Genomic DNA, 27,846 nt, shown 5'->3' on the forward strand with positions numbered 1-27,846 from the left:
AAACGTGTGTCCACTGGAATTTATTTGTTTTTTTTCTGTACATAACAGAGAAAAAGTCTGAAAAGCAAGTCTGAAAAGCATTTGCGGCTGCAGCCGGCTTGCGTGTCAAGCTATTCCTTTGCCTCATGCCCAAGCTCATCATCGTTTCAATTATCAGTTTTGCTTCAAACTGAGAAGAAAAACCTCGCTTCATCCTGCGCCTTGTCACATTAGCAAGAAACCCCTCCTCTAAGGAGAAGACTGAAATTTCACCTCACCCTGTGAAGAGCATCAATATGAAGAGGAAAGAAGGAGCCTTATCTGGGTAAAATTGCAAAAATATACAAAGAAAGGTGCGGAGGGCTCAAGTCCCTCACCAATCTGCAACTGCAGCAGCATTTGACATGAGCAAATGATCGCGGCCAGAACTTGGATTTACAAGGGGGTAGGACGAGCTTTGCCATGAGCTCACGCGCACAAGTAAAAAAAATAACGCAATGACAAAAGCAAATATCAGAGAAGCGCCGAATTTGCAAAGAACAAACGGCCAAACATTGTCAGGAATGTCAAGAAGCCAAGGATTAGCAAAACGCATTTTCGCTGGGCCGTGACAACGCAGAAAGAATGAAAAAGGAAGAACGCAACATGACCGATACTCGCCTGTGAGTGCTGACGATACCCACCCACCCCTGTTTTCTGCCTCGCTTATAAATATTCAACATGTAAAGCTGGCGTGAAAATAGTTACGTTACAAGAATATAGCTAGAATGTAATCTTATGTGAAAAAAAGTCCCAACAAGAGAAAACACCAGAACAAAAGAAAATAATCAGCATTCAGCAAATATTTAAACATTTTTGCAATAAAACTTCATTGTCATAAAACAGACTTCTTGTCGAATTCAAACTTTTCTTTATATTGACTTAATGCAAACGAGACTCTTGCAATATTTTGAAATCAAATGTCATGATATTTAAACTTTTAAATGACTCATTTTCCACTATGAAAGAAAGACAAGAGTAAAGTGGCATTTTCTTGGCAATATTACGGCAACATTTTTAATGAACTGACTTTTTTTGTCATGATAATGCCATTGACCATTCTCTGTGCTGTATGGCCGTGCTATTCATTAAATTAACGGATTTGGTTAACATCAAAGCGAAGGAACAACTTGTTCAACGCCCCCCATATTTTGGTCTAAAATTTAAGAAGCAAGCAAGAACACAGGGTTTTTAGCGGGGGTGCAGCCGGCTAGTAGAAGATGGTGGCCGATCGGTCATCAGTGAAGGTGGGCCGAAGGTAGACCTCCATGGAGCGCTCACTGTGGGGACAGGAGAGGGCATCACCGAATAGGCACAATTGGGGAAACTATTACAGTCACAAGCCAACCTATGTAGCAGGCGCGGCCACGGGCGCGGCCACGGGCGCGGCCACGGGCGCGGCCACGGGCGCGGCCACGGGCGCGGCCACGGGCGCGGCCACGGGCGCGGCCACGGGTGCAGCCGCGGCCATGCGCGTTTTCCCCATGCAGCCTTCCACTCATGTCCACAAACACGGAGCACCGGAATTTTAGCAAATAAAGGAGACAAGCATGCAGGGCTCAAAACTCCAAAATGCCGCCGTTCCCTGCCAAAAAGGGGCAGCTATCGAGGGAAGCGCTAAGTTAAAAAGAAGGCGGAGGAGTGGCTGGCGGGAGAGGCATGGCACTTACGGAGGTCCTGTTTCCTCAGAAGCGGGACAACTCTGGACCCAAACTGGAAGGGAAAGAGAACCTTTGCATTTGAATAGTTGGCCTCGCAGCTCATGCTTTGGCTCGCATGTCACATGCGCAGCAAACTCAAAAGTACAGTGCAATCTCAAAGCCGGATTTGCTTTTGTTCACATGCAATTTATTTTTCTTTCATCGGAAGAACATCCATCCATCGCCACTTTGCGTATCAGACAAGAGGCACAGAAACCGATCGTTTTCAGCGCAGAATTGTTTCACCTAAGGTTGCACTGTAAGCATTCAACTGAAAAAAACACAAAGCCCGCGTACATGACGTGCCGCAAGCAGGGTCCAAAATGGTCAAGTGCCAAGCGTCAGTCATTACACAAAGTCAACAAGGAGGTGGCCGTTGCAGCGCGCATATGCTCAGTGTAACGGTGCTGAGGAAGGAGCGAGGTCAAAGGTAACAAATGCATGCGGGCGTAGGCGGCGCTCCACACAAAAGACTTCCCAGCGATGAAGAACAGATTTGCTGCCACACCAGACCATTTATTAATATAGAGAGTTAAGCTTTATTTAGAATACCTTTTGTAAAAAGTCACCATACATTCAAGGTCTGTTTTGTTGTTGTTTTTTTTTGTTTTTTTTAATCACATTTTCTGATATCCCTCCACGGCATGCATAAGATAAAACAACTACTTAGTGTTTTTGGACAAGGACACCCATAGTTTGGAGAGGAAAGGAACTACAAAAGCACAGGGGAATACAATCAGAAAAGAAAAAAAAAACACTGAGTGCGAGCAGCAAAGGAAATGAAGAGAAAAGATGGCCGCTAATCGTCAACAAACTCACAGCGCTTATCCAAGGCGGCCATTTGCACAAAGAAGACCAAATTCAAAGAGAAGGAAATGGTGCAATTGGGTGGACGGATACAAACGAGTCACATATAGATATTGATTCGAGAGATGTTGCTCAAGCTCGCCTGTACCAAAAAAGGGGAAGGGGGGTGAAGACAGGCAGAAGCAGCGTGTAAGGCATCCAACACACCCACCAGGATATGCAGCAGAAAAAGTCTATCAAGTGAACACACCCCTCTGTCCAAATCCCTCTTTTTATCTTGTCAACGTTTTACAACCAAAGGTTGCAGTGATGGTATGGTTACATTTTTCAGAAAAAACATCTCCCCCCCCCCTCCAATCCCCAAAAACGTCCACAAAAGAATAATTACGTATCATTCTATTACACTGTACGTGCCGCCGTGAGACAACAGACAAGTTCAATTCATTCCCGTTTGTATTTTTAGCAATGGTAAACTAAGGTTGCAGGTGATAAGAACATGACCATTTTGTTCCATGAAAGACTTCGATTCAATGGACATTGTGCTGCTGCTTATGATGTACAAACCTTGGCCACGTGGGGGCAGAAGAAGACAAAGATATACAGCACATGAAGACGGTCACAGCTAGATTTTTGCAGAGAAGATGTGCCTGGGAGTATTTTCCTACGGTCTGCCTACATGCGTTTCTCCGTTGTTTGTCTCCAAATATTCTTTGCTTAAAGCACTCGAGACAGACGTGGGCTATTGGTTCACCCATCCATGGCACTTGAGCTTGCAAATTTGAAGGCAACGTAATGTGGTCATTGTAAATACACAGTGTAGTTCTTTGCTTTACATTGATTTTGAAGGTTAACGAGTAGCAATAAATAGTTTGAAGCTTTTCTTTTAATTTTGTTTTAATTTAAGTTATGCAAAACTACTGCTTGTGACGCAAGTTGACTTTGTGGCTTGCCAAGTCAAAGCAAAAAATAAATAAAATAATCAATTGACCGACCAACGGCTCATATCTGGAAAGACTTTTAAGTCAGGTCGCTTGTATCTTTGGGCACCACTGTCTGATGTTGCCTGTCCTATTTTGAGAAAAATCTTGCACGGGGGGTGGGGAGGTCACTCTCTCCATGCAGTGCCAACACCAAAATAAATCGGCTGTAAGCGCGACTGATCGTATCGTCCCTGCACAGCCTTCCCTTGTGATTTTGCATTTCAAAAGCACCATTTTGTCTTTTGAGACTTTTATGGGTTGCGACCACGCTGTACTCCTTTTTGAGAGCCACAAAAAAGACAAGTGCGTACATGCACGGCAAAAAAGAAAGAAAAAAAAAGACAAAGCAGGCGAGCAAGGGCAGTCAGTCCACACGCGCCTGCCGTTGCTCAGAGTCCGTATCGCTGCACGCCGAGCAGGTAGGCCCCGCCCCGACTCTCAACGCAATCCTCCACCCACCAACCGCTACTGTCCCGACAGCGACACCGCCAGGCAGCCGGCAGCACAGCAGCAGAGAGGCGGCGGCAGAACCCAGGACGGACGGAGGGACGCACGCCGGGAGGAAGAGAGGACAGAAAGCAGGGATGAGACCAGCCTCGTCCACTCGCTGAAGGAGTGTGAGTGGAGGCAGAAGGAAGGGAGAGGAGAGACAGGGGGAGGGGAGGAGGGCAGGGGAGGGAGGGAGGGAAGCCCCTGCGCTATCCGCAGCTGTCTGCGTCTGTCACAATGTGTGTTGTCACACAGTCGAAATCAATTTGCCATCAGGACTGTCACTGTGGAACAAAGAGAGAAGGAAGCTTGCCAGGTCGGACACACTCAGAAAAAGAAATGGACAGAGACGGACAGGCCGGGATGGGATGGGACACATGAGAAGGCAGGGCGCTGTGGGCATCCTACAACTCCAAACAGCGCCATGACTGGACTTGACACTTCCTCATCACAAAGGCTTTTGTTTTTTCCAATGTTATCTCATCTGCAAGGAATGCTAGTTTAGCGCAAATGAGAATCTTTTTTTACGCTTTACGTCGATAGCCTGAAATACGTGCTGCCACAAAATTAATTTGAGTCATTTATATTTGAGTTGGAACCTCTAAACTTGAATAATTACAGTGGAAAACTGAATTTCATTGATGTGTATTGAAATTGTATTGTTTAATTTGAATCATACAATTTGAATTTGGGCTTGAGTTCCAAACTTATAATTGCAAATTGCACAATTGATTCAGTCATTTTCTCAAGGCAATGATTGAAATTAAGCAATAACAATTCAATGTATGAAATTCAAATTCAGTTTTTCAGTGCCATTTTTCAACTTTAGCGATTCCAATTCAGTTTCTGGTGGTACGTCTCTCAGCCCATATCGAAAACCAAACAAAACAAAATACACAATGACAGCAGAAACAAGTCCAGACTGACAGGCTGCGATAGGTGAAGCTTGGGGACACTCAGAAACGCTTTCTCCTCATACACGCGCACGAACGAACGCACGAACGAACGCACGAACGAACGCGCGCACGCGCGCACACACGCACACACAACCCCAACATACACAATGACTGACAGGACAGTCAAAGGAACAGTGTCATTCCTGCACTAGCTCTTATTAAAAGTAAAAAAGTGACAAACGTAAGAGAAAAGGACAGCTGCGAGAGAAAAAGAAAGACGCTTTCAAAAAAACACGCACGGGGAGTTCAAGAACAAAAGTTTGTATTTTATTCCACTGGGTTGTGAGCCAAATTTGTTAACTGGTTTGCTACTTATGTGAAGAGATGCACTCCGAAAATGTTTACAAAAGAAAAGCGTCTTATCTTTTGTCGTTTGGCAACGTTGATTTTAGGAACTCAGAAAATAGAAAACGAATGACATTCTGATTTCTTGTTTTAATTTGCAAACGTATGCAAGAGAAAAATCTTTTTGTCTTTGGAAATTCTAGCCGGGCTGGACAAGGCTTACCTTGTGGCAAAGCGGCCGTCATAATCCTCGACAGCAGGCTGAAAGACACCGGGCTGAAAGACACCGGGCAAAAAAAGTGACATTAACTTGCCAGCTGGCGTCAGCATAGAGCAAGAAAGCCTTAGCTGCATTCAAGCCTGCGTCCCTACCTGAGTGCTAAAGGCCGCCATGCTGTAGGGCCTGGGGCGGCTCTGCGCCAGACTCTGCGCCAACAGTCGGGCGGTCAGGCCGTAGTCGGGTGTGGGCAGGGATTGGTCACTCTCCAGAAGGTTGCCCGTGCTGCTGCTCTTCCCGTGATGCAGGCTGGCCAGACAGGAGAAGAAAAGCCTCAGAGGATGGACAGGTGGGTCGCCGCCATCAACCGACATTTGAAACACAAGCGGTGCTGAGCAGAGCGGCAAAGCAATGGCTGCGCAAGCTCTTCCAGCACTCCAACCACACTATTTGGGATGGGAATCTGCCACCTTGACGCACTGCAGGGCCCTGTGTTGGCCCCAAAGTGGGGATGTGTGTGGATTTTGTCTTACACACATCACAAACAAAACACATGAGCAATGGGCGCGTACTGATAGCAGGTAGGATACCGGACCGATACGGGTCTTGTTTGGAGCTACAGCGTTCTCACAGCGGATGCCGAGAGCAGCCACCAATACCAAAGGTCGGCTTTTGTTTTGCCTAAAGTCCTCCTCATCAATATTGGATGCGGGTGGGGATCATGTTGCCAAGGCTCCCCAAGCACAGTCCTCCCACTTTCCCTCCCAGATGGACACAATCAAGAAATCAGCTGAAAGAAACGATAGCCGAAAGCCACAACGCTGTCCAGCGTCATTTGTGTTTTAGTTGATGGAGAAAACGCTGCCAATGAGGCTGTGGGCGCAAAACTCTAAAAACAACAGTGCTTGGATGAGGAGAAGTTTATTTACGTCGACATGTGCTTCATCCGAAATTAATCACTACTGAGCTGTAGATAATAGAAAACAGGATGGATGGGGGAGAAAAAAAAGAAAAAAAAAAGAACGAGTCAACTCTGTCAACATTGGCCGGAGCATCCGAGTCGCCGCGGCTTACTTCACTTTCAGCTTCTCGCCATCGGTCTCGGGCAGCACTCGCGTGTAGGAGAATGGGAACCAGCCACGCCTGAGTGAAAGAATCACACGAGTACGTCTCAGAGACAGAGAGAGAGCAGTGCACAAGGGTGTCCGAGGCCCATCTTTTACATTTTGTTCTTCTCGTTCTCGCCATAGTGCCAGCCATCGCGGGCCTCGGGCACCAGCAGGGTGATGACGTCGCCCTCGGAGAAGCTGAGCAGGGTGCCGTTGTCGCCGGCGGCGTGCGAAAAGATGGCTTGTACGCGGGAGCGCCCGTTCTTCTCCAGGCCCGCTGCCATAGAGCTGGACCGGGGGAGGGTCCGTGTCTCACCTGAGCAGAAGGCGCACGGCTCGCTCAGCGGCTGAGTATGGGGCGACGGAAGGTCTGGCGCAAGGCAAGACTGGCGCTATCGAGCTTTGCCGTCGTCCCACGAATTGGTGTCGCGAGCTCGCTTACCTACAGGGTTCTTGTTCTTGGCGGGACCTGGCCTGCGGACGGGGAGGGTGTTGGAGTAGACGTCGCTGACCTGTCTCTGAGGCTGAGCCTGGGCCTGCGCTTGGGCCTGCGCTTGCGCCTGGGCCTGCGGAGACGAAGGCCTGACTTGGGACAGGGTCCCTCCGTCCGGCCAGTATTCCTCGCCGTGTACTCCCGTCGTCCCGTTGACCACGGACATGCCATCGGGGCCCATCAGCCTCTGCAAAGAACAAAACGGTGTGAGTGACGGGGTTCCGACGGACCGACCAGCCGGCTCGCGGCGCAAACTCACTGCCTGGTGCCCGAGACCACCACCCATGAAAACGGCCAGCTCGGGGGGCACTGGAAGGGGCTGGGCCCCGGGAATGGGGTCAGAGATAACCAGGTTAGACTTGGAAGTGTGCAGGGGGCTGGCGCTGCTCGAGGCAGCTGAGCCCATCTGCTGGGCCAGCAGCACGGCCCTCTCAGGGAGCTTGTTGGGGTCCGAGCAGGCCTGCTGCCAGACTGGGATCTTCTGGGTCAGAAGGTCTTTACCCTGGAAGGACGAGGAAGCGTCGCAGGGACGCATGTCGAAAACTACATCCGGAGGTCAAAAAAGATTAAGCCTGTTGTCACTGGCGCAGGAAGAGGGCTGACCTTGCCATGGTAGGTGCTGCTGTTTTTGGCCACGGCACACTGGCGGTCCACCAGGAAGCAGTAGCGCCGGCGCTCCTCCGACAAGGCCGTCTTGTATCCCTCAGCGATGAAGGTGTCCAGTTCGCTCTGCTTGCTGCTGATGGTCTCCACAAACTGTCAATAATTAGGAGGTTAAACAAGACTCCACGCTGCATTCCCGGACTTCTTTTGACAAACAAGCCGTTCGCAGTCTTGCGCACGTTCCAATTTGGGCCCACTTGACGGATCGGCTGTCTTTCTTTGCTTTAGTTCAACTGACTGAGTTTGAGATCATTGCGTGTTGGCCAAGGTTAATTTCCAACAGGTGGTGCCACTTGTGCAACCATATCATCTGGCTCTCATTTTACCTGCCCTTGAAGAGATCACATTCATGGTGGGTAACAAGTTAAGTCTCACTTTTGACTCCTCAAATATCTAGCATTGGGTGTGTAGACTTCTGCTGTCTGGTGTACCCAATGAAACTGTGCATCGCAATACAGAACAGGCAGGAGCTATCAGCTCTCGCCAACGAAGTCACAGCGAGATGGCAAACTCATTTTGCTCTTGACACTTTTTAAAGCTTCCAAATCGGCAACGTTGTTATTTGCCGTATGGGTGACTTTGCCAGGCAAACAACAAAGGCTGCCGAACCTAGCCCTTGAGTCAGCTGCCCGGTTGGGTTTTGACACTCCAACGTTGAGATTGACTTGTCGTCACACAATGCGGGCTCTTCCAAAATAGAGTCTTTAGTGCCAAAGACAACCGCTCACCTGCATCTCCTTCTCGCCATACTTGGACGGGTTCTTGCTGCCCTGGCTCTTCCGGCGGAGCTTCTTCAGCTCCCCTTGACACTTCTCCAGACTCTCCCCTTTGTTCTTGTGCTCCACTTGGTACTTCTTCAGGGCCGCCTGCAGAGATGGGGAGGGGAGGGGGGGCGTAACATGTGCTGCAAAAGTTGCCCTGTAGAGGTCAGCTCATGGGAAAGTGTTGCCTGTCGCCATAACCCAAAACAATGGTTGAAAAGGTCAAATGAAAATGTGTTGGCCTGCAAAGTTAAGTCGATGTAAAAAAAATTCGGACACTCCATGATGAACGAAACTGCTTTTACAAAGCAACTCACCCGGCTTATCACTCTGTCTTGATTATGCCGATTGATTGCTGCCATCCCAATTTACGTTTCACACCCCCACGAAGTGGTGAAAACAAAACAAAACAAACTAATAAATGGCTAAAAGCTAGACGCCGGCTTCGTCACAGTGTGTGCAAAGAGTCCACACTCCTCCACACCATCTTGTTGCTAATAATGACGATTCAAGTGGCCTCTAATCCAAGGGAAGAATTTCCAGTCCAATGTGGGGAGATGTAAATGGGCTCCACCTGTGCCGACCGTTTTGTGACCCATTTTATGGAGGGCCGACAAAGAACCGCTCCGGGAAGTTACGTCTCAGCTTATGCTTTTCCCCATAAGCGCTTATTTATTGAGAGAGAATTTCCTAGGCTGCAGCAGCTCTGTTACTATGGCAACTGGGCCAGCAGCGACACAAAACCTCGTGTGCTTTTCTCATACGCCACTATGTCGCCGGCCAGATGCAAGAGCAACGGCGGCAACCGACTTGCTTAATTGATTGGCCAAGAGCGCTGGGCGCCCGGCTGCAACCTTTCTTTCCGTCCCGACGACTTTGCTGTCTGAGGAAGTGGACGTGATGTTAGGCAAGAAGAAGCCGGCCAGCTCATTTGTGATGGGCGGACGACACCGACTTTGGCGCATTTCCTACTTTTCGGCAGCGTGCCCGCCTTGCGACCTCGCCTAACGAGCGAGAGCGTGCGTGCGTCACATGTCGCAAAGTCACCGCGTGGGATGCGAGCGCAGAGATGCCGGGGGGCGGTGGATATGCACGGTCACTTTTCATCTCAGAAAAGAGATTTTTCGCTCTTTTAAATGATTTGAGAGGATTCTGTGCCGCGGCAAGTAAATGGGTGCCATCTCCCTTGAACATGAGATGAGGAATATGGGCGTCAAATGCTCATTTTCCAATCGCATGACTCCAAATGCTCCGTTTGCGACACCAAGACGCAAATTTCAGATATCAAGGCTTGAAGCAGTTTTTGAACATCTATCTCATCGTATTTTACAGAACCATTGTATTAAAGATATACAGTAATCCCTTGTTTATCGCAGATAATTGGTTCCAAGACCACCCGTGATATGTGAAAATCCGCAAAGTATTGTTAGAGATTTGCTCACTCCAACTTATTTTGCAAGAACCACACGAGAGACAAGCTAGTCCTTTTAAACACCTGCAGGTGGAGAGCTCACACGTTGAAGGAGTGAAGTCTAACTCTCCCTCCTGCAAGGGCATATTTATTAAGAGAAACAGAGTGGGGGTAAGAGTAGACTGAATAGGAAGCCCTTGTGCTCTAGTCAAAACATATCAGGGGGTGTTTTGCGACCTTGTGTAGAATGGGACAAGTTATCTTATTCATTACCGGTTGCATTCCAACATAATCATACGATAAGGATAACCTGAAAAACCCTAACAATTGTCACCCTTTTTTTTAACATTAATACGTAGTTTGTGTACCAATAAGTGTATATTAAACCATATAAGTGCATATGTTATCATTAGAACATTAAATAATAGTTTAAAACGTGTAAATACGATATTAATACGTGGTATAAATCAGAGGTCCCTGACTACCGAGTCGCGGACTGGTACCAGTCAGACAGAATGAATATAGATAGATAGATAGATAGATAGATAGATAGATAGATAGATAGATAGATAGATAGATAGATAGATAGATAGATAGATAGATAGATAGATAGATAGATAGATAGATAGATAGATAGATAGATAGATAGATAGATAGATAGATAGATAGATAGATAGATAGATAGATAGATAGATAGATAGATAGATAGATAGATAGATAGATAGATAGATAGATAGATGTTGTCGAAACTCGCGAGATGAGCCGAGAGGACCCGCATGCCAACTGACTCTGTTCGTTATTACGTTCTCGTTAGTCTGAGGGAGCAGTAAAGCTATCCTAAAACACAAAGACGCTCCTAAAGCAATGCGACAGTGAGCGCCCGGCACGCTGCGGTTGCGCGATCGGGCCAAATTAAGCTCCCTGCTCACTGAGGTCCACTTAAATTTTGGAAAGTCCATTAGGACTTTAAAAATATTTTCTAAATTTTAGCGACCGCTCTGTCACAATAATGCGACCAGCGCGGTGCAGTTGCACGGTCGGCGGCGCGCTACTGTTGCGCGATCGGACAAAATTAAGCTCCCTGCGCGCTGATGTCCACTTAAATTTTGGAAAATACATCAGGACTTTAAAAATATTTTCTAAATTTCAGCGACGGGTCTGTCACAATAATGCGACCAACGCGGTACGATTGCGCGGTCGGCGACGCGCTACGGTTGGGCGTTCGGCGGTGCGCTGCAGTTGCGCGATCGGACAAAAATGCACAAATGAAAAAATGCTTAAAAAATGCGTTTTTTTTTTTGTTTGGAACGAATAAAATTTTTTTAAATTATTTATAATGAGAAAACATGTTTTTTCGTTGAATTTGAATGATTCACTTCTTGAACTGCCTTCTGGAACGGATTGTGGTCGAAAACCGAGGCTCGCATGTACGTATGTACACATACATACATACGTACGTACGTACTATATATGTATGCATATATATGTATATACTATATATGTATATACTATATATGTATATATATATGTACATATGTATATATGTATGTGTGTGTATATATATATATATATATATATATATATATATATATATATATATATATATATGTACATGCGTATATACATATATACGTACATATATACGTATATGTACACATATATATACATATATAATTGGGGGGTTAGCTCACCAAATGATTCCCGGGCGCGGCACCGCTGCTGCTCACTGCTCCGGGGATGGGTTAAATGCAGAGACAAATTTCACCGCACGTATATATATATATATATATATATATATATATATATATATATATATATATATATATATATATATATATATATATATATATATACACACGTATATGTACGCACACGCGCAAACGCGCAAACGCGCACGCACACACACACACACACACACACACACACACACACACACACGCACACACACACACACACACACACACACACACACACACACACACACACACACACACACACACGTATACATGTTTTCTCAGTCGAGCCTGTGAAGCTAGCAAAAATGAGTAAGAATTCATTTTGAAAAATATTTTAAAAAATTTGTGATACTCTCCCAATTACATCTGTCGGCGCATCTGTGTCTCTTGACACAGGTTAATTCAGGTCAAGACGCTCATCCCGGTCACGTGACATGTTACCACAGTTGAAACCGCGAAGCTAGCAAAAATGAATACGAGAAAGGGATGTTTGGAAAGCTTCTTTGGAAAGAGGAAAAGGCCCAATGAGGAGACAGAAGAAGAGGCGACAACTTCCAAGAAAAAGAAAACCGGATTAAAATCAAGGCAGAATATCCAGAGATCGCCACAAAAGCAATGAAAAGTCTGCTTCCTTTTAGAAGGTACACGTACAATACTGTAAATATGTTTTTAGAACTCTTATTATTATTATTATAACAACTTTTTTTATAAAAATGTACAAGTGTACGTACTACAATTGTGTGGACACTCCCTGTCTTCTGCTGGCGTGTGGGCAATTTTCGTGCCATAATTCCCCAGTTTCCAAGGTTTATTTTAAATTTGTGAATTTTTTGGGGGGGGAAAAAATCCACGATGCACTGAATCCGCGATAATCGAACCGCGATGTAGCGAGGGATTAATGTACATCATATTGCTATAACTAGTTCAACTTTTGGAATATGGCTGTCTCTTTTTTGGATCCCAGTAAGAAAATACACTCTTTGAACGTTCCATCAGTGAGAAAGGGAGGGAGCCGTGGCAAAATCAAAGCCGAGCTCCAAGCAGCGAGCCTGAACACAGCCGATGTCACGGCGACAGAGTTGAAAGCCAAGCCGCACAACTTTGAATCAATTCCACGCAAGTCGCATTGCAACGATGGCTACTCCAGTTTGCGCAAGGCCAACCCTGGTGACTGTGGTAGGGACAACACAGCCCCCCCCCCAGACGCGCACGCACACACGCGCACACGCGCGCACGCGCACACGCGCACGCGCACGCGCACGCGCACACGCACACGCACACGCACACGCACACGCACACGCACACGCACACGCACACGCACACGCACACGCACACGCACACGCACACGCACACGCACACGCACACGCACACGCACACACACACACACACACACACACACACACACACACACACACACACACACACACACACACACACACACACACACACACACACACACACACAGAGGCAGCGTCCCAACTAATTCTAAAGATGCGTCACGCAGAGAGGCTCAGTTGTGCTTCCTGTCAGTCTTGAGAAGATTTGAACGATCCGGCGCTCAAATGTGGGCGGGTGGGCGTGTGTACTCACAGCCAGGTAGCGAGCATCCAGCTCCACCTTCTTCTCCAGCTCCGACAGCAGCTCATTGTGGAAAGACTTCAGCTGGGGACAAAGCGCATTCGGGACAGATTAGACTTCAAGGCGCCAGGGCAGTGAATCAATCAGACAAAATCATCTTTTTGACGGCTAATGCCTCCAGCGTGAGCTCGTCGGGCAGAGGCGACGTTGCCGTCATGGCCTTTCCTCATGCCCGCGCCAAGTGAGCGTCTGCCTCTACTTTCGAGCTTGAAATGAAGTTCTGGGGCAATGAAACGCTGACAACTAATTTTTAGCCCAAAAGCGGCATGGAGAAAAGCGATTGTGTGTGGCATCATTCCGGATACACAATCCAGCGGGGTCAAAATGTGGGAGCCCAACACAAGTGGCAGATTCAGCATTGGCTTCGGGGAGAGCTGGTGTACCAACCATCTCCTCCAGCTGCACTTGGATCTGTCGATGGACCTCTGCCATTTGGAAGAGCACGTCGCCTGTGCACACAAGGAGAAACGCAAACTCAAGATCTGCAACGGCAGTGGGGAGGAAAATGAGGCAATGGCGCATGCGAGACGGACACGGCAATGGAGGAGATTTGCATGACGACACGTCCAAACAATGAGATGAGACGAAAAAAGACAGGAAAAAACAAAATGACACAAAATGACACTTTTACGCCAAACAAGCCACAAACTTGAAGCTTTAAAACGTCCAACTTTCCCGTGAGAGAAATGGCACTCGCCATGATTTTTAAAAGCCAAAATATAGGCAGGGAGAGAGGCAGGGAGGGTGGCAGGGGGGGCCATGCAGCTGGAAGGAGTGCTTCCATTTTGTTATACCTACAAGCTGCCTCTTCAGAAAGTGCAGTGCATTGTCCAGGAAAAGGAACGCAAAAGAGCGACATTAAGCCAAGGACAGAAACATTCAGACCTGGTGGAAAGACAGAGGACGACACATGAAACAAACGAACGCTCCAAAGCGCCTTTCCACTCAGCCACACACACTGATATGTGAAGCAAAAAAGATGCAGCAACACATGTAGACAGAGAACAATCCTCACAGGCTTTTGTTTTCCTTGTTAACAAATATTAAAGCAAAACTATTTTATTTTTGCGAGTCTGTGGAAAGGTGATACTATGACTTTGGAACTTAGGCAGTGCGGCCGACAACATCCTGAGTTCTTCCTTGGGTGGCCTAAAAGGGCTTTGGGACGGTCACACAGAAGACACAACGTCACAGATTGAAAAAGACACACAAAAGAGCGCAGACACAGTAGCCTGGACTTGAACTGCTCATTGGGAGAAGAAGAAGAGAAGATGACAAAAGGAAGCAAAGAAGCAGGGGGAGCGTGGCTTCACAAGGAAAAAAAAAAAACGTTTCAACAAGCACTTTTTCCATGAATTTAAGATCCAACTGAAGAAAATACCTTTCCATCTTATCTTCTAAAAGTTGAGCTAAACAGTTGACAACTTTGGATTTGCCTCATTGGACATGAAAAGGGGCCATTTTTGGCCCACTCGTTGATGGCAGCCAGTCCCGTGACGGCCCCGCTTCTCATGCGGCCATGATTGGGTGTCGCCTGAGCTCATGCTGCGCCATGTCGTTTCCAATCGAAGGCAAGCGGCAAAATTGGACATGAATACATATAACAAGTTATACTCATACTCAGGCGGGACCAAAGTTGAACTTTTCCCTCCAAATAGTGGGTAAATCAAGATTCCCTTTGAAGAATTGGCAGAACCCATCGATCCCTCGACGACACAATGCCCCGGGTGACGTGACCCGAATGCAAGGTCGCCACAAATGCTGACAAAGTGCACCCGGTCGCTTTGCATTGTCACGTCGCGAGCGTTTGGTTTATAGGGGTGGGGCTTCCCGAAAGAGAACAAACGGGGGGAGGCAGAGCCTCCGGGGATGCAGGCGGTGGCCAGCTACGAAAAGAGCTCGTTCAAACGGGGACAGGTGCTGAAGGAGGCGCAAGAGGCGGCCAAGGCAATGAGCGACTCTCATAAACAAGAAAGATTGCAAAATTTTAGATCGAGGCACGTTCGCAGCATTGTTCCGAACGCTATCGGCATCATAACATGTGGATATTGGTATTTGTGTGTGTGTGTGTGTTTGTTGGGGTGTGTTGGCCCCCTTATGGAGACAAGGGATATTGTTCATAAAACACTAAAGGGCATATTTGGCATCACCTCTTTGATGCTTGGAGAAGCTCATCGCCATGACATTTTTAGTCTTGCAAAGCGCTAAAAGGACGATTAGGTGACCCACATGTCAGTTTAGGAATCCCTGCCCAACTTCTCTGGCTACCAACAGCCTATGTGCGTTTGAGTTGGTGTCAGTCAGGCTGCAATGTGATTTGTGTGCTTTGTGCTGACTCTTACGTGGCAATTAGTAACTCACGCAAGTTGTTGATCCGATGTCGTCTCGCGGGGAAAGACCCGACCGACAGCAGCATGGTAGATCGCCGTGAGCACGGTGACAAAACTGCTTTCAGTCGCAGGATAAAAATGGCATTGCCAAAAAAGCAAAAAAAACTCATACTAGTGCAGTATCTATGATGTAGTCTGACTCAAGACAGATCCTACAAATGCTCCTTGAATCTGGGGAACTCCACCATACACTGGAGGGATTAATTTTTTCCTGCCAAAAAAAGGCAGTATTGTCTATACATGTTGCTCCACCATTTGTGGTGTAATAACAATAACAGACTGAAAATGCTAATCGTCGCACGTCAAAGGCATTCTGCATTATTAGTTAGTGTTAAGATAGACAGCCGTCTTTAGGGTAAAGTGTTGAGATGTTGAAAGAATCACTTGTGTTTAGCTATATCAATCACCCTTTCTTGTCATTATCTATTACAAAGCGATTAAAAGTATCCCAGATACCAATTTAGCACACCCGTGACCCTTGTAATGAAAAGCAGCTCGGAAAATAGATGGATGGATCATTTCATCTATTTTTTAGATTGGTAGATTTTATCTACCAGCCTTATAGTATAAACTGTTTTGGCAGTTTTTTCCGTTAATAGTTGTTTGAAACATTTCATTTCTTGTCTTTAAAGAAATGAAAAGCACGGACCTAGGGCCCCCGCGAGAAGAAATGACCCGGCCCGGCAGGCAGAGTGTAATGAGAGGGCAGCAGATGCGTGTGTATTGTGAGCGCGGTACTGTGACAGACAGGCGGTGATTAGCCCAAGCGGAGGAGGAGGACGATGCGTGGGAGGAAAAGTGTAGTGCTTGGGGCAAAACCAACGCTCGGACCGCAGAAACACAAAAAGACACGATCATCCAAATGGAACTCGTGTTGATTATATTTGCAGAGATAGAAGACAGAGCAGGTTTCCTCCTCGAGTGATTGACCAGAAAAATACACCGGCGGCCGCCGGGCACATAGTCGGCTGCTGCTGAGCGACTTTCATGGATATCCGCGGCAAGGCCACAGTGCCTTGGTGTACAGTATGCACCTTCCCTTTGACTGACTTTCAGCCCAAACAGGTTGAGCAAGAAAGCGAGCCAGCCGCAGAGGCCTTCCCTCCCCCCTTCCTTGCACGCACGCATGGGTTGGACCGCAGCGTTGCATTCAGGTATGGAGCTCTGACTCCCGGCGGCTGGAAAATACTAAAACATCATTGTGGGCAGACTGCACTGCGCAGAGGTTTGGAACAAAAACAGCAAAAAAGATTTGGGCCGTTGGAAAGGGAGACAGAGAAAATGAGACTTTTGCCCCAGTTATCGTGATGATCCCATTCCCTCCAGGTGGCATTTCGGAGTCACTTTTCACTCCTTTTCGTGCAAACGTTGAGCGAGCCACTGGCAAGTCCCATCGCGCCGGCATCAAGAGAGCAATCTCTCCAAACTGCATAAACAAATCTGGATATAAAGTGCGTGTGTGTGAGTGTGTGCGCGCGTACGCGCGTGTGTGTGTCTTTGCGTGTGTCTCTGTGTGTGCGCGGGTGTGTGCAATTGTGTAATTGTGTAAGCGTGTGTGCGTCATTGTGTGTGTGTGCGCGTGTGTGTGCGTGTGTGTAGTGATATTTGTCCAGGAAGTAAGCGAACTGGAATTGTTGGGATAAAGCACTTTGAGCAACAGCCGCCGCCACCACAACAAGAACAAGGTGCTTTGTGGATTTCACGAGTCACAGCTTTTGAATTGGGCGGGTGACTGGGCAGCTCTTAGGCCATGGACGCCACTGCCCGCTTTGCACGGGGTCGTACAGGTGTTCAAAGTCAGCGCAAATGATGTACTCACCTAAATCTTTGGATCCTTGACTCTCGCTGGCTAGCTCGCCCATTCTCACCAGAGCGTCAAAGTAGCCTTTGGCGGCGAATGTCACATCTGCACAAAGGAGGGAAAGTGCTTCAAAAACAGGACCAGCCATCACATTTCCTTCATCATCTCGCTAGCCTTTCCGTTTGAGTTGATTGATATCTTTCTCAGTCTTGGCTTTTGTTGGCCTACGGCCACATCCCGGTGGTGCCACGCATTTGCGGATTTCAAAGAGATCCATTTGAGTTCCAAAGGGCTTGCTGTCAGAAAAAAGTGTGACCAGCGCAAAGGTAAAGCGCCTGCGCGTTTCTCTGACTGCCCCGCTGAAGGACAAGGATCAAGTGTCAGGCCTTCTTAAAACATAGAGCAGTCATCCTCTCTGTCATCCAAAATTTGCTGATTGTTCACCTCACTATGTCGAACTTAAGCGTATGGATGCAAGGGTCCCCCTCACCCTCCCTTGCAAACAAGAGCCTCTTAGCCCTCCCTCCCCTCGGTTTGAGTAAATCTTGCAAAGGACAGATTTAATGGCTTAGGGAGTCCAAGTCGGTCTGTCCCTGTCCTCCCACCGTGTCCTGGATTAGTTATCGTGTGCATAACGGTGGGGTTTGGGGGGGTGGGCAACATAAGGTAGCACTTGCTCAGGATCGGCAAGGCTTCTTTGGATAAGCCTCGCTCGGCAAATTAAGTGGCAGAGAACGGGCGACGCCACCGCGCGCTCGCCTTTATCAAGTTGTCTACCCACAGCCAGCTGTCATCGCTTCCCTTTGGAGGCTCTTTTATCTTTTGTCTTCCCCTTCAGACCCTTCACGACAGTAAAGGGGAGGGGGCCTGCCCATTTGGGAGAAGGATAAATACTGTCCTTTTATAGTTGTAGATGTACGGCCGCTTCAGCAGAGGCGAGAAAGAAACTGACTTACTGGCAAGGGCCTTCTCGTAGGTCTTCCCCATGGCAACAAAGTTTCGCAAGCAAGGGTTGAACTGTTCCATGATTGTCTGAAAGAAAGACAAGACAAGATTTCAGCGCAAAATGAAAGCCTGTGCGGACGCTAATCGAGTGGGAACTCTTTGGCGCAAACTTCATTGTTCACAGCCCTGAAAGGCAGGCAGAAAAACCTTGACCAACATTTTCGGGTTCCCTGCAAACCCCACGAGCCTAAACACGCTATTCTGATCAATCTTGCGACAAGGTGGCTTTTATCAAGGAGGGAGGGGGGGGGGGGGGGGCACTTGCGGTTGCGGATGGCGACCAATCATAGCTTAGCTTGCGAATGGCACGACGTGATACTCAAACAGGTGCCTCCATAGCAGCTCCATCCTGTTTGCGCGTCTTCGCTCCAACTAGCATCAAATGAGCTTCGCCGCTCGCATGCAAACGAGTCAACTGGAGGAACATACAAAACGGCGTCCCAGAGATAAAAAGACGTCAAAACTCACTGAGGGAAATATTCTACAACGCCGCTGCGCTCTATTACATTCTAATACGAGGTGATTGATGAGGACGCACACATATCCCTGCGCGTGCGTGTAGTCGTGCAAACGCCCACACCCGTACAAAGCTTTTCTAATAACAAGCAGTGGTGTTTTAAAGCAGTGGGAGGATTGCGTAACGCCGCATCGTTACGGCACACTCTCCGACTGAACGAGCCAAAAGGTAGTCGACACGCACCCGCACGCCTTTCTTCAACTCAACAACACCCGCACACACGCACACTGACAACGCTGGAGCTGTATGCGGCAACATTTTCTAAGGAGATGAAACGACGCCAGGGGGGAAATGGGCGGTAGTTTATTCCGTCATCCGGGCTAAATTGGTCATCCCAGTTCTCCTGTGCTACATTGTTAGCCTAATTGTGGCAGCTAATTGGGAAATGGGGCCACAGAGACCAAAGTGGTGCAAAGCATTCTGAGGCACGAAGCTCCAAAGATCTAACCCAGCGTAACCGCAACATGTCACCGTAAATCCCCTTTCCTGTCCAATAACAAAAGAGGCAAACGTCGAAAGAAAAACAAGTGACTGATGCCCCCCCCCCCCCCTGGTTTATATTTGTGGCCAGATGCCACAAGAATGACATGCAAAGTGGCCTACAAACATCAGCTGAGGGAAACCAGTGGCAATCATTGCGCCCAATCAGTCGCCAGCGTGCCATCATCTGTTCCATCAAGCGCCGTCAACCCCCCAGCACGACTGAGCTGCCAGCAAGGTTCGCGGATATAAAAGACAAGATGGCCAAAAGCGGAAGATGAAAAAGCAGCAGGAGGGTTATTGGCCATTCTTGATGGTGGCCGAGTGGCGGGGCTCAACAATTACCCCACCCGATTCAAATGTGTCGAGCCGGCAATAGGCGGCGTTTGCCGGCGCGGGCTCCGCGGTTAAGCTTTAGACTCAAATAGAATCAACCGCTCGAGTCTCAACAAGCTTAATCGCATGTTTCGACCGGATGCGGCCGGTAAGGCTCGTTCTCACTCGTCAAGAAAAGGGAAAACGATTCTTTTGTTCAACTGTTTGAATGAAGACATAATTTCTTTCTCAACTTAAAACCCATCTTATGAGCACGTCTGCAAAGAGCCCGTTGGATCCTGAATTGCAGCGGTCGCTGTCTTCACTCAGGCAAAAATCCATTTCAGGATTTTGTTACTCCATTTGGGGTTTTGGGTTGTTGATTTTATTCCTTTCTTACTTTGTAATAGGGCGAGTGTGAACAACAGCAGCCAGCCGTCCTCACTGACATCCTCGGGCGCTGGTTACCACGGCAACCCAGGTCCAGACTTATTTGTCAGCTTTGCTTCTTCCAGCACGCTCACGCAACTCTGAGCCGGTGCAAAAACAAAGCAAGCACAAAAAGGGGGCGGAAGGAAACAAACACGTCGGATACCTTGCCGTTATTTTGTTTTCTGACTATCAAAAGCAAAACACGGCGTTGCGCTCATTCACACTTTGACACGGTGACTTGAGAAGTTATTCATACATCACATCGGGTGAGGGGCAAAAAATTACATATGACGTCAACACATTTGCCAAAACGTTTGAATGGCAACTCATTTGATTGCCTGCGCAGTGCTACGTCGTCTTCCCAACAGGATGTGGGCAAGTGCGAGGTGTCCGAGAAAGCGCCTCCACTCACTTGATGGCAGCAAAGCACGACGCGACTACGGCCGGGGCAGAGCACGAGATGACGCCCGGCCAAATATAGCAACGTGGCGCCGCAGCGGCCGAGGGATCTGCCTCTGCCTCCGCCGCAGTAATTACAGATGGCTTCGACAAGGCTGGCCAGTTTTCTCCATGCCCTCCCCACGCACTCGCTCGCTCTCTTTCAACGCCTCCTTCTCTCATCCGCCCCCACAGAGTCTACATATGAAGCAACGGTGGGAAGAAGCCATCAACCTCATAAAAGAAAAGTGGCAGTGGCGCCACTGAACTGAGTGGATACGAGCGCGGCAGCTGTCCTTCAACAAGCGGAGATGGGTAAAGAGAATAAGAGAATGAGCGTCTGCCCCTGGCCATGCAGAGCAGAGGAGGTGGGCGTGCGTGCATGCGTGCGGAGCGGCAGTTTTCCTGGCAACGCGGCAGGAACAAATGTACTCTTTCGCAAAGGTTCCTGCGTCACATAAGCCGTTTCAAGCACCCCCCAATAACATTTCAGGCGGGCAGACATTTCTCACTCCATGAAGTGCTGGGCGAGTGCCCGATAACGTGGCGTGAGGGCAACAAACGTGATGGATGGCATCAGACTTGCAGACACTTTTGGCCCTTTGCCTGCCAACCAAGCGCTCATCAAAGAGAAGTACACTCAGGCCATGGGAATGAGGTGCTGTTTTGGAACATGTCAACGTCAATGTGGAGGCAGCCTTCCAACAAACAGACAAGCCCTCGCTGGCCTGGCTGCATTTTTTTTTTTTTTTTGTAGGATACTTTTGGCATTTTGTAGACTTCTCAGCCAATCATGAAGCCAGAACCCGCTACGTCTGCATTAAATTTGACAACACCCCTCGGGAGAAGGTTTCTCACGTACATAATACTGTGAATTTTCCTCGGCACCATGGCCCTGTTAATTGCCTGTATTTAATCATGGACACAACAATTCCATGGATTTATACAGGACTGTCTCAGAAAATTAGAATATTGTGATAAAGTTCTTTATCTTCTGTAATGCAATTAAAAAGACAAAAATGTCATACATTCTGGATTCATTACAAGTCAACTGAAATATTGCAAGGCTTTTATTATTTTAATATTGCTGATTATGGCTTACAGCTTAAGAAAACTCAAAAATCCTACCTCAAAATACTAGAATATTTCCTCAGACCAAGTAAAAAAAAAAAAATTATAAGAGCAAAACAAAATCAAACATTTGAAAATGTCAATTAATGCACTCAGTACTCTGTTGGGAATCCTTCTGCACGGATTACTGCATCATTGCGGCGTGGCATGGAGGCAATCAGCCTGTGGCATTGCTGAGGTGTTATGGATGCCCAGGATGGTTCAATAGCAGCCTTTAGCTCATTTGCATTGTTGGGTCTGGTGTCTTTCAGCTTCTTCTTCACAATACCCCAAAAATTCTCTATGGGGTTCAGGTCAGGAGAATTGGCAGGCCAATCGAGGACAGTAATGCCATGATCAGTACACCATTTACTGGTGGTTTTGGGACTGTGAGCAAGTGCCAGATCATGCTGGAAAATGAAAATCATCATCTCCATCGAGCTCTTCAGCAGACGGAAGCATGTAGCACTCTAAAATCTGCATTTACTCTGGACTTGATGAAACACAGTGGACCACAACCAGCAGCTGACACGGCTCCCCAAACCATCGCTGACTGTGGTGAAAAGGGAGCATCAGCAATGTCTAAATATTCTATATTAATTTATACAAACATAGTTGCTCCATCAGAGCACAGACACGGCACACACAGCTTGGTAACTTTTCCATTACACATAAGGCAGAGCTCATTAACGTCATGACACATTGATACAAAACATTCAGTAGATAAGACATTCTTATGAGGATATGTTTTTCCTTCTTTTCCCCTCCCCTTCCGTATTCCTGCTTGTGGACAGTATAAAACCTTCTGATCTGGAGTCTGACGTGGTTGTTCTCATCTGCTGAATTGCACTTGTACTGACTGCCGTGAAGCAACCCAAGATCTTCCAAATAAAAGAACCAACTATCACTCCACATTTTTGTTTTCTTGCTCAACGACGGACATCTTGAACAAAACGCAACAGTGGGAACTTCACACTGGATCTCAAGCAACTTGGATTTTGCTCCTCTCCAGCCTTTCTTCAGACTCTGGCGCCTTGACTTACAAATGAAATACAAAACTTGCTTTCGTCTGAAAAGAGGACTTTGGACAACTCTGCAACTGTCCAGTGCTTCTTTTCCATAGCCCAAGTCAGACGCTACTTCCATTGTCTTCAGTTCAGAAGTGGCTTGACCATGGGAATACGTAGCCCATTTCCCGGACACGTCTGTGAACAGTGGCTTTTGATACCTGGACTCCAGCTTCAGTCCACTGTCTTTGAAGCTCCCCCAAATTCTGGAAGCGACTCTTCTTCACAATGCTGTTAAGGGTGCGGTCATCTCTCTTGGTTGTGCAGTTTCCTGCCACATTTCCCCCTTCCAACAGACTTTATGTGGATGTGCTTTGAAACTGCACTCTGTGAACAGCTTGCTCTTTGAGAAATTTCTTTTTGTGTCTTACCCTCCTGATGGAGGGTGTCAATGATGGTCCTCTGGACAGCAGTCAGATCAGCAGTCTTCCCCATGCTTGCGATTTAGTTTTCTGAACCAAGCTGAGTGTTTTTCAAGGCTCAGGAAACCCTTGCAGGTGTTCCAAGTTAATTAGACGATTCAAGTGATTAGTTGAATACCCTACTAGTTTACTTTTTCATGATATTCTAATATTTTGAGATAGGATATTTGAGTTTTCTTAAGCTGTATGCCATAATCAGCAATATTAAAATAAAAGGCTTGCAATATTTCAGTTAATTTGTAATGAGTCCAGAATGTATGACGTTTTTGTTTTTTTAATTGCATTACAGAAAATAAAGAACTTTATCACAATATTCTAATTTTCTGAGACAGTCTTGTACCACATGCACATCAAATGCCAACAAATCGCCATTCATGTATGCACTATAGGTTGTTTACATGCGGCATTACCTTCAAAAGTGTACATAATGCCAGAAGTATCCTACGAAAAAAAAGATTGCTCGGGCAGGACATTGCATTAGATACAAAGCCACGACCCTGCCCTTGTATTTCCATGCCTTTTGCTCACTTGAGAGGTCATCGCTAGCTGAGGGGCGCCGCTTCCACTAACAACAAAGAAAAGCATACTCGCTGTAGCCAAATTAGCGCGACGTAGCAACTTTTGTGGCCAACGACAGGTTTTAGTTTCATTGGTGAGCACCTTTGAAACATTAGCAGGATCTGCTTTGTTTCCGATGACAAGAAGGAAGCTTGATGGCACAATACATCAACTTAACGCCCATTTCTGCAATCATTGAAGAGTATTCCATTGGCGTACTGGGCGTCACATTTCCTTCTTGGCAAACTGCCGAGTTACGGCGAAACATTCACAGCGGAGTCAGGACTGGGGGGGGGTGTCAGACAAACAACGCGGGCTCTGAGGGCTCTCTTTCGGTGCGTCAAGCGCTGGAAAAGAAAATCTTTGAAGCCAGAGCCGCTTGAGACAAAGGCGCGCATAATGGCGCCTTGTTGCTAAGAGACCACCTGTCCGCACAGGCTTCTGCCCCCCCCCACACACACACACATACTCCTCTGCGCACACTAGGCCATCAGGAAAGCAAGCCAAGTCATCGCGATCAATTTTCAAGAATGTTGCGAAACCCCAGAACGTCGAGCAAAATCATTGGGTTGACGTCACTGTTGCGCAAGACGTGTTACACAAGTTGGCACAAATTTGGGACACCAGCAGCGACGGCAGAAAGGGTGAAGAGTCACATTCCTGGCTGGTGTGTTTCCCTTTCACTAGACCGCGGTGTGCTTCTCTGTCCCGGGTCGTGTTGCTGGCGGGAGTGGCCGTGTGGGAGGGCAAACACTGCCAACGTTGTCCCGAGGGCTGCTCTCGACAGGACACACCTCACCCTTCCATGCCTGCCCAGGCGTGTCTGAATACCTGCAGAATGGCGCATGCTAAGTGAGGCAGCGTTCTTCCGCTGGCCACTCGGCCCAAATAATCCGCCCGGGTCAAGCGCTCAGACTTTATCTGCAGGCGGCTTAAGCAGCTCGCGCTTGTCGCTCGCAAACAGACAGCTGCCGCAAACGCGCGAGCTGTTGACACCGAACTTGCGTTTCCAACAACCTGCAACGGAGTTGCTTTTGCTTGGCATTGTCCGTCCTCGTCAAAGTGCACTTTTCTTCTCTAATTTTTGTCCCACTCAAGCCACATGGCTGATTTGCACGTTTGTCCCTGTGCCTCTTTGGTTAAAGCTCCTCCAACCAGGGCTGGGCCATGACATCAGGAAAAAAAAAAAAAAGTCACCGCGCTGCTTGTGGAAGGCCACGATTATTGCTCTTCATTTGTCCGAACGCAGCATTGTCCTCGCACTGTTTATATAAGAGAGTTGAGCAACGCCAAGGACAGGTTGAGTCATTTCATAAACACGTTTTGTTTGGACGCATGCCTTGATGAAGGATTTTCATCGGTTGCCGCATTCAAATGTCGACCATTGTGATGAAGACAGCGTTGCTCGGCCGCAGCTTCTCATTGCCGTCGTTTTGAATCTCATCCAGCCACCTTGGCCAAAAGCGCTCGACAAGACTGGAGTTCACGTTCGGAGGAAAATGCCAAGATGGCAGAGTGCCGCACAGATGTCTTGAAACACCGGCTGAAGCTGAACCCGGTGAAGCAGCACGTGGCACGTCGCCCAATGTTCCGACGGACGTAGCACGCTGCCGTGTGGCCTGTCGACACGAAGCTCCTCAACTCGCTTTAGTGCGGTTGCAAGATGCCACCAGGTGGCACCCGAGCACTACTTCTTCATTAGATCTGGCTAGGAAACGCAAACATGAATGCAATGGCTACTTCCATATCCTTCGGTCACAACAATGACGTAAGATGGCGCCAAAGCACTACTACTATTTTTTGTCATTAAAACCGATTCTAAGTCTGATTTCATGCCATCGGCGCCAGCTACAGCTATCGAAAGGCCATGATGGGGCTTGCCGTAAACGCGCCGTTCTCCTCCCATCTGCGGCCTCCAGAGTGCCAAGCGAGCGGGAACCACGAGAGTAAGAAAGGCCTCGGACAGACGCGGGAAGTTCAATCAAGCCACAGCTTTAAAAATGCTGAGTTCAAAATACGCCAATTTGGGCTTTCCCGGGAAGTTGGGTCAAATGGCACTGCTGTTTATCCATGAAAAGACTAATCACATACAAATTGATTCGCATTAAAAATATCCATCCATCCATCCATCCATCCATTTTCTGAACCGCTTAGTCCCCACGGGGGTCGTGGGCGTGCTGGAGCCTATCCCAGCCGTCATCGGGCAGTAGGCGGGGGACACCCTGAACCGGTTGCCAGCCAATCACAGGGCACACAGAGACAAACAACCATTGGCACTCGCACTCACACCTAGGGACAATTTGGAGTCTCCAATTGGCCTACCAGGCATGTTTTTGGGATGTGGGAGGAAACCAGAGTGCCCGGAGAAAACCCACGCGGGCTCGGGGAGAACATGCAAACTCCACACAGGGAGGGCCGGAGGTGGAATCGAACCCGCACCCTCCTAACTGTGAGGCGGACGTGCTACCCAGTGCGCCACCGAGCCGCCCTAAAAATATACAGGAAACATTTATTCCCCCTAATGACTTAAGCCATTACTTGAGTGTATTTAGTATTAGTTTGTGTTTGGAAAACAACTAATCAACAGCAAAGCAATACTTGCTGGACATTTTTTTCCCAAAGTAAAGGCAGAGGTTTGCAGATGTCTTATTTGGACCTAACACACAAGATGAACTCAGTCTGATTTCACAGTAGTGGAGAAATCTGAGAATTATTTGGACAATCTTTAGTTCAAACATGGTTCTTAATAATGACTTGGTCATGAAAATACAAGGAGACTTGTTTGATAATCGATTTGTCGTCGATGAGACCTCCATACAATAGTTTGACTGTCATGCGTGGCGACCAAGCTATTGTCGAATTGTTGCCAGTATGATGCAGAGCAGTTCGACATCGCTGTAGACCACAAGCTCCACATAACCAAACAACCACGGATTTGACTGCGTCCATTGACTGCGTCCATGTCAAGCAGCCCGAATATTGGAAACAGCAGTTTAACGCTCCCACAGTCAACAAGCGGTTTACTCGATGGCAGAATCGTTGCCTTTACGTCAACTTTCGACAGCATACCATGTATTGCTCCTCTCTTTCCGAGGTGCACGATAAACGTCTTTATTTTTGGCATGCTGAACAGGTTCGCGCGTTGAAATGGCCGTAAGGCAAAGGTTTACTTGTTGCAACAGAGGCGGACAGTAAGAGGCCCAACCTTCACTTGAACTCGTGGAATGTCTCCCATTTAAGCAAGAAAGCGGACACATGATGGGGTTCCGTTGCTCTTCTTCACTTTGGTAGTGGACAGGTGGGGAATAGAGCATCCTTATCGAAAGGATCGAGTGAGTAGAGTGAGTTGAGAGAGAGAGAGAGAGAGTGAGTTGAGAGAGTGAGTTGAGAGAGTGAGTTGAGAGAGTGAGTTGAGAGAGTGAGTTGAGAGAGTGAGTTGAGAGAGAGAGAGAGAGAGAGAGAGAGAGAGAGAGAGAGAGAGAGAGAGAGATCAATTCATCAATCAATCAATCGCCGAGAAGTTAAACATTTAGCCAACCACAAGGACAGCGGTCCCACTAGATTTGAGGGCAGCTGAGCAACGTGTTATGCAGGCAAACTAAAGTGTGTCAGCCGCAAACGCAACGTCCAAACTTTATTCCCGAAGCAGAAGCCGCAGCAGCAGCACCTTACCTTGTAGACGTTTTCCGTCACTCGGTGAACCTCGTCGGTGCGAGACATCGTGCAATCTTCAGCCAGGACCATAAAAGATATTTCCTCTAAACGTGTATCCGCGTGAAAACTGGAGCAAATGGGGCCAGGGAACCTGTGAGGCCGATAGACGATATCGCACGGCCGAAATCCTACTGCAACTGAATCAACTCGCCTTCCTTTTTCAGGGCTCAGCAGACGGCCGGCCGGTGCTTTCAATGACACTCGGTTTTCACAGCTTCTTCCACGTTGCACATCAGACAAAAATGTTAAACTTGACTTTTTGTCCAGCACTTGTACCGTAACTCATGCTTCATAACATGCATGCCGTGACGTTCTTCACGAGCACACTCAGGAA

General features: G+C 47.7%; 1 protein-coding gene across 5 annotated transcripts; it reads right to left on the minus strand.

The window, feature by feature from the left end:
- On the minus strand, positions 1-27,846 carry LOC148383252 (BAR/IMD domain-containing adapter protein 2-like). 5 transcript variants are annotated; one of them, XM_088358221.1, is made up of 15 exons: positions 27,471-27,838; positions 18,411-18,486; positions 17,473-17,559; positions 13,651-13,712; positions 13,216-13,287; positions 8,446-8,583; positions 7,658-7,810; positions 7,314-7,556; positions 7,004-7,241; positions 6,676-6,877; positions 6,527-6,595; positions 5,608-5,761; positions 5,459-5,511; positions 1,689-1,731; positions 1-1,298 (listed from the first exon to the last, which is right to left on the minus strand). In XM_088358221.1, the coding sequence occupies exons 1-14, from the start codon at positions 27,540-27,542 to the stop codon at positions 1,704-1,706; spliced, it is 1,647 nt and encodes a 548-aa protein (XP_088214347.1). In that variant the 5' UTR covers positions 27,543-27,838; the 3' UTR covers positions 1-1,298; positions 1,689-1,703. The 5 variants fall into 5 exon arrangements, with proteins under 5 accessions (XP_088214347.1, XP_088214345.1, XP_088214349.1 ...); XM_088358223.1 differs by lacking the exons at positions 1-1,298; positions 1,689-1,731 and adding exons at positions 2,843-3,973; positions 14,062-14,148 and having other exon boundaries at positions 27,471-27,846; XM_088358219.1 differs by lacking the exon at positions 1,689-1,731 and having other exon boundaries at positions 27,471-27,837.

Source organism: Syngnathus floridae, chromosome 17, assembly GCF_059516105.1.
Source record: "Syngnathus floridae isolate MCC-2025c chromosome 17, RoL_Sflo_1.0, whole genome shotgun sequence".
NCBI lineage: Eukaryota > Metazoa > Chordata > Actinopteri > Syngnathiformes > Syngnathidae > Syngnathus > Syngnathus floridae.

Excerpts from the sequence above, each read along its gene's own strand:
- LOC148383252 (XM_088358223.1), bottom strand. The coding sequence starts at position 27,542 with ATGGTCCTGGCTGAAGATTGCACGATGTCTCGCACCGACGAGGTTCAC. Across the intron at positions 6,878-7,003 it reads CAAGAACAAGAACCCTGTAG|GTGAGACACGGACCCTCCCC; the intron begins GTAAGCGAGCTC and ends CCTTCTGCTCAG. Across the intron at positions 5,762-6,526 it reads GGCGAGAAGCTGAAAGTGAA|CCTGCATCACGGGAAGAGCA; the intron begins GTAAGCCGCGGC and ends CTGTCTGGCCAG.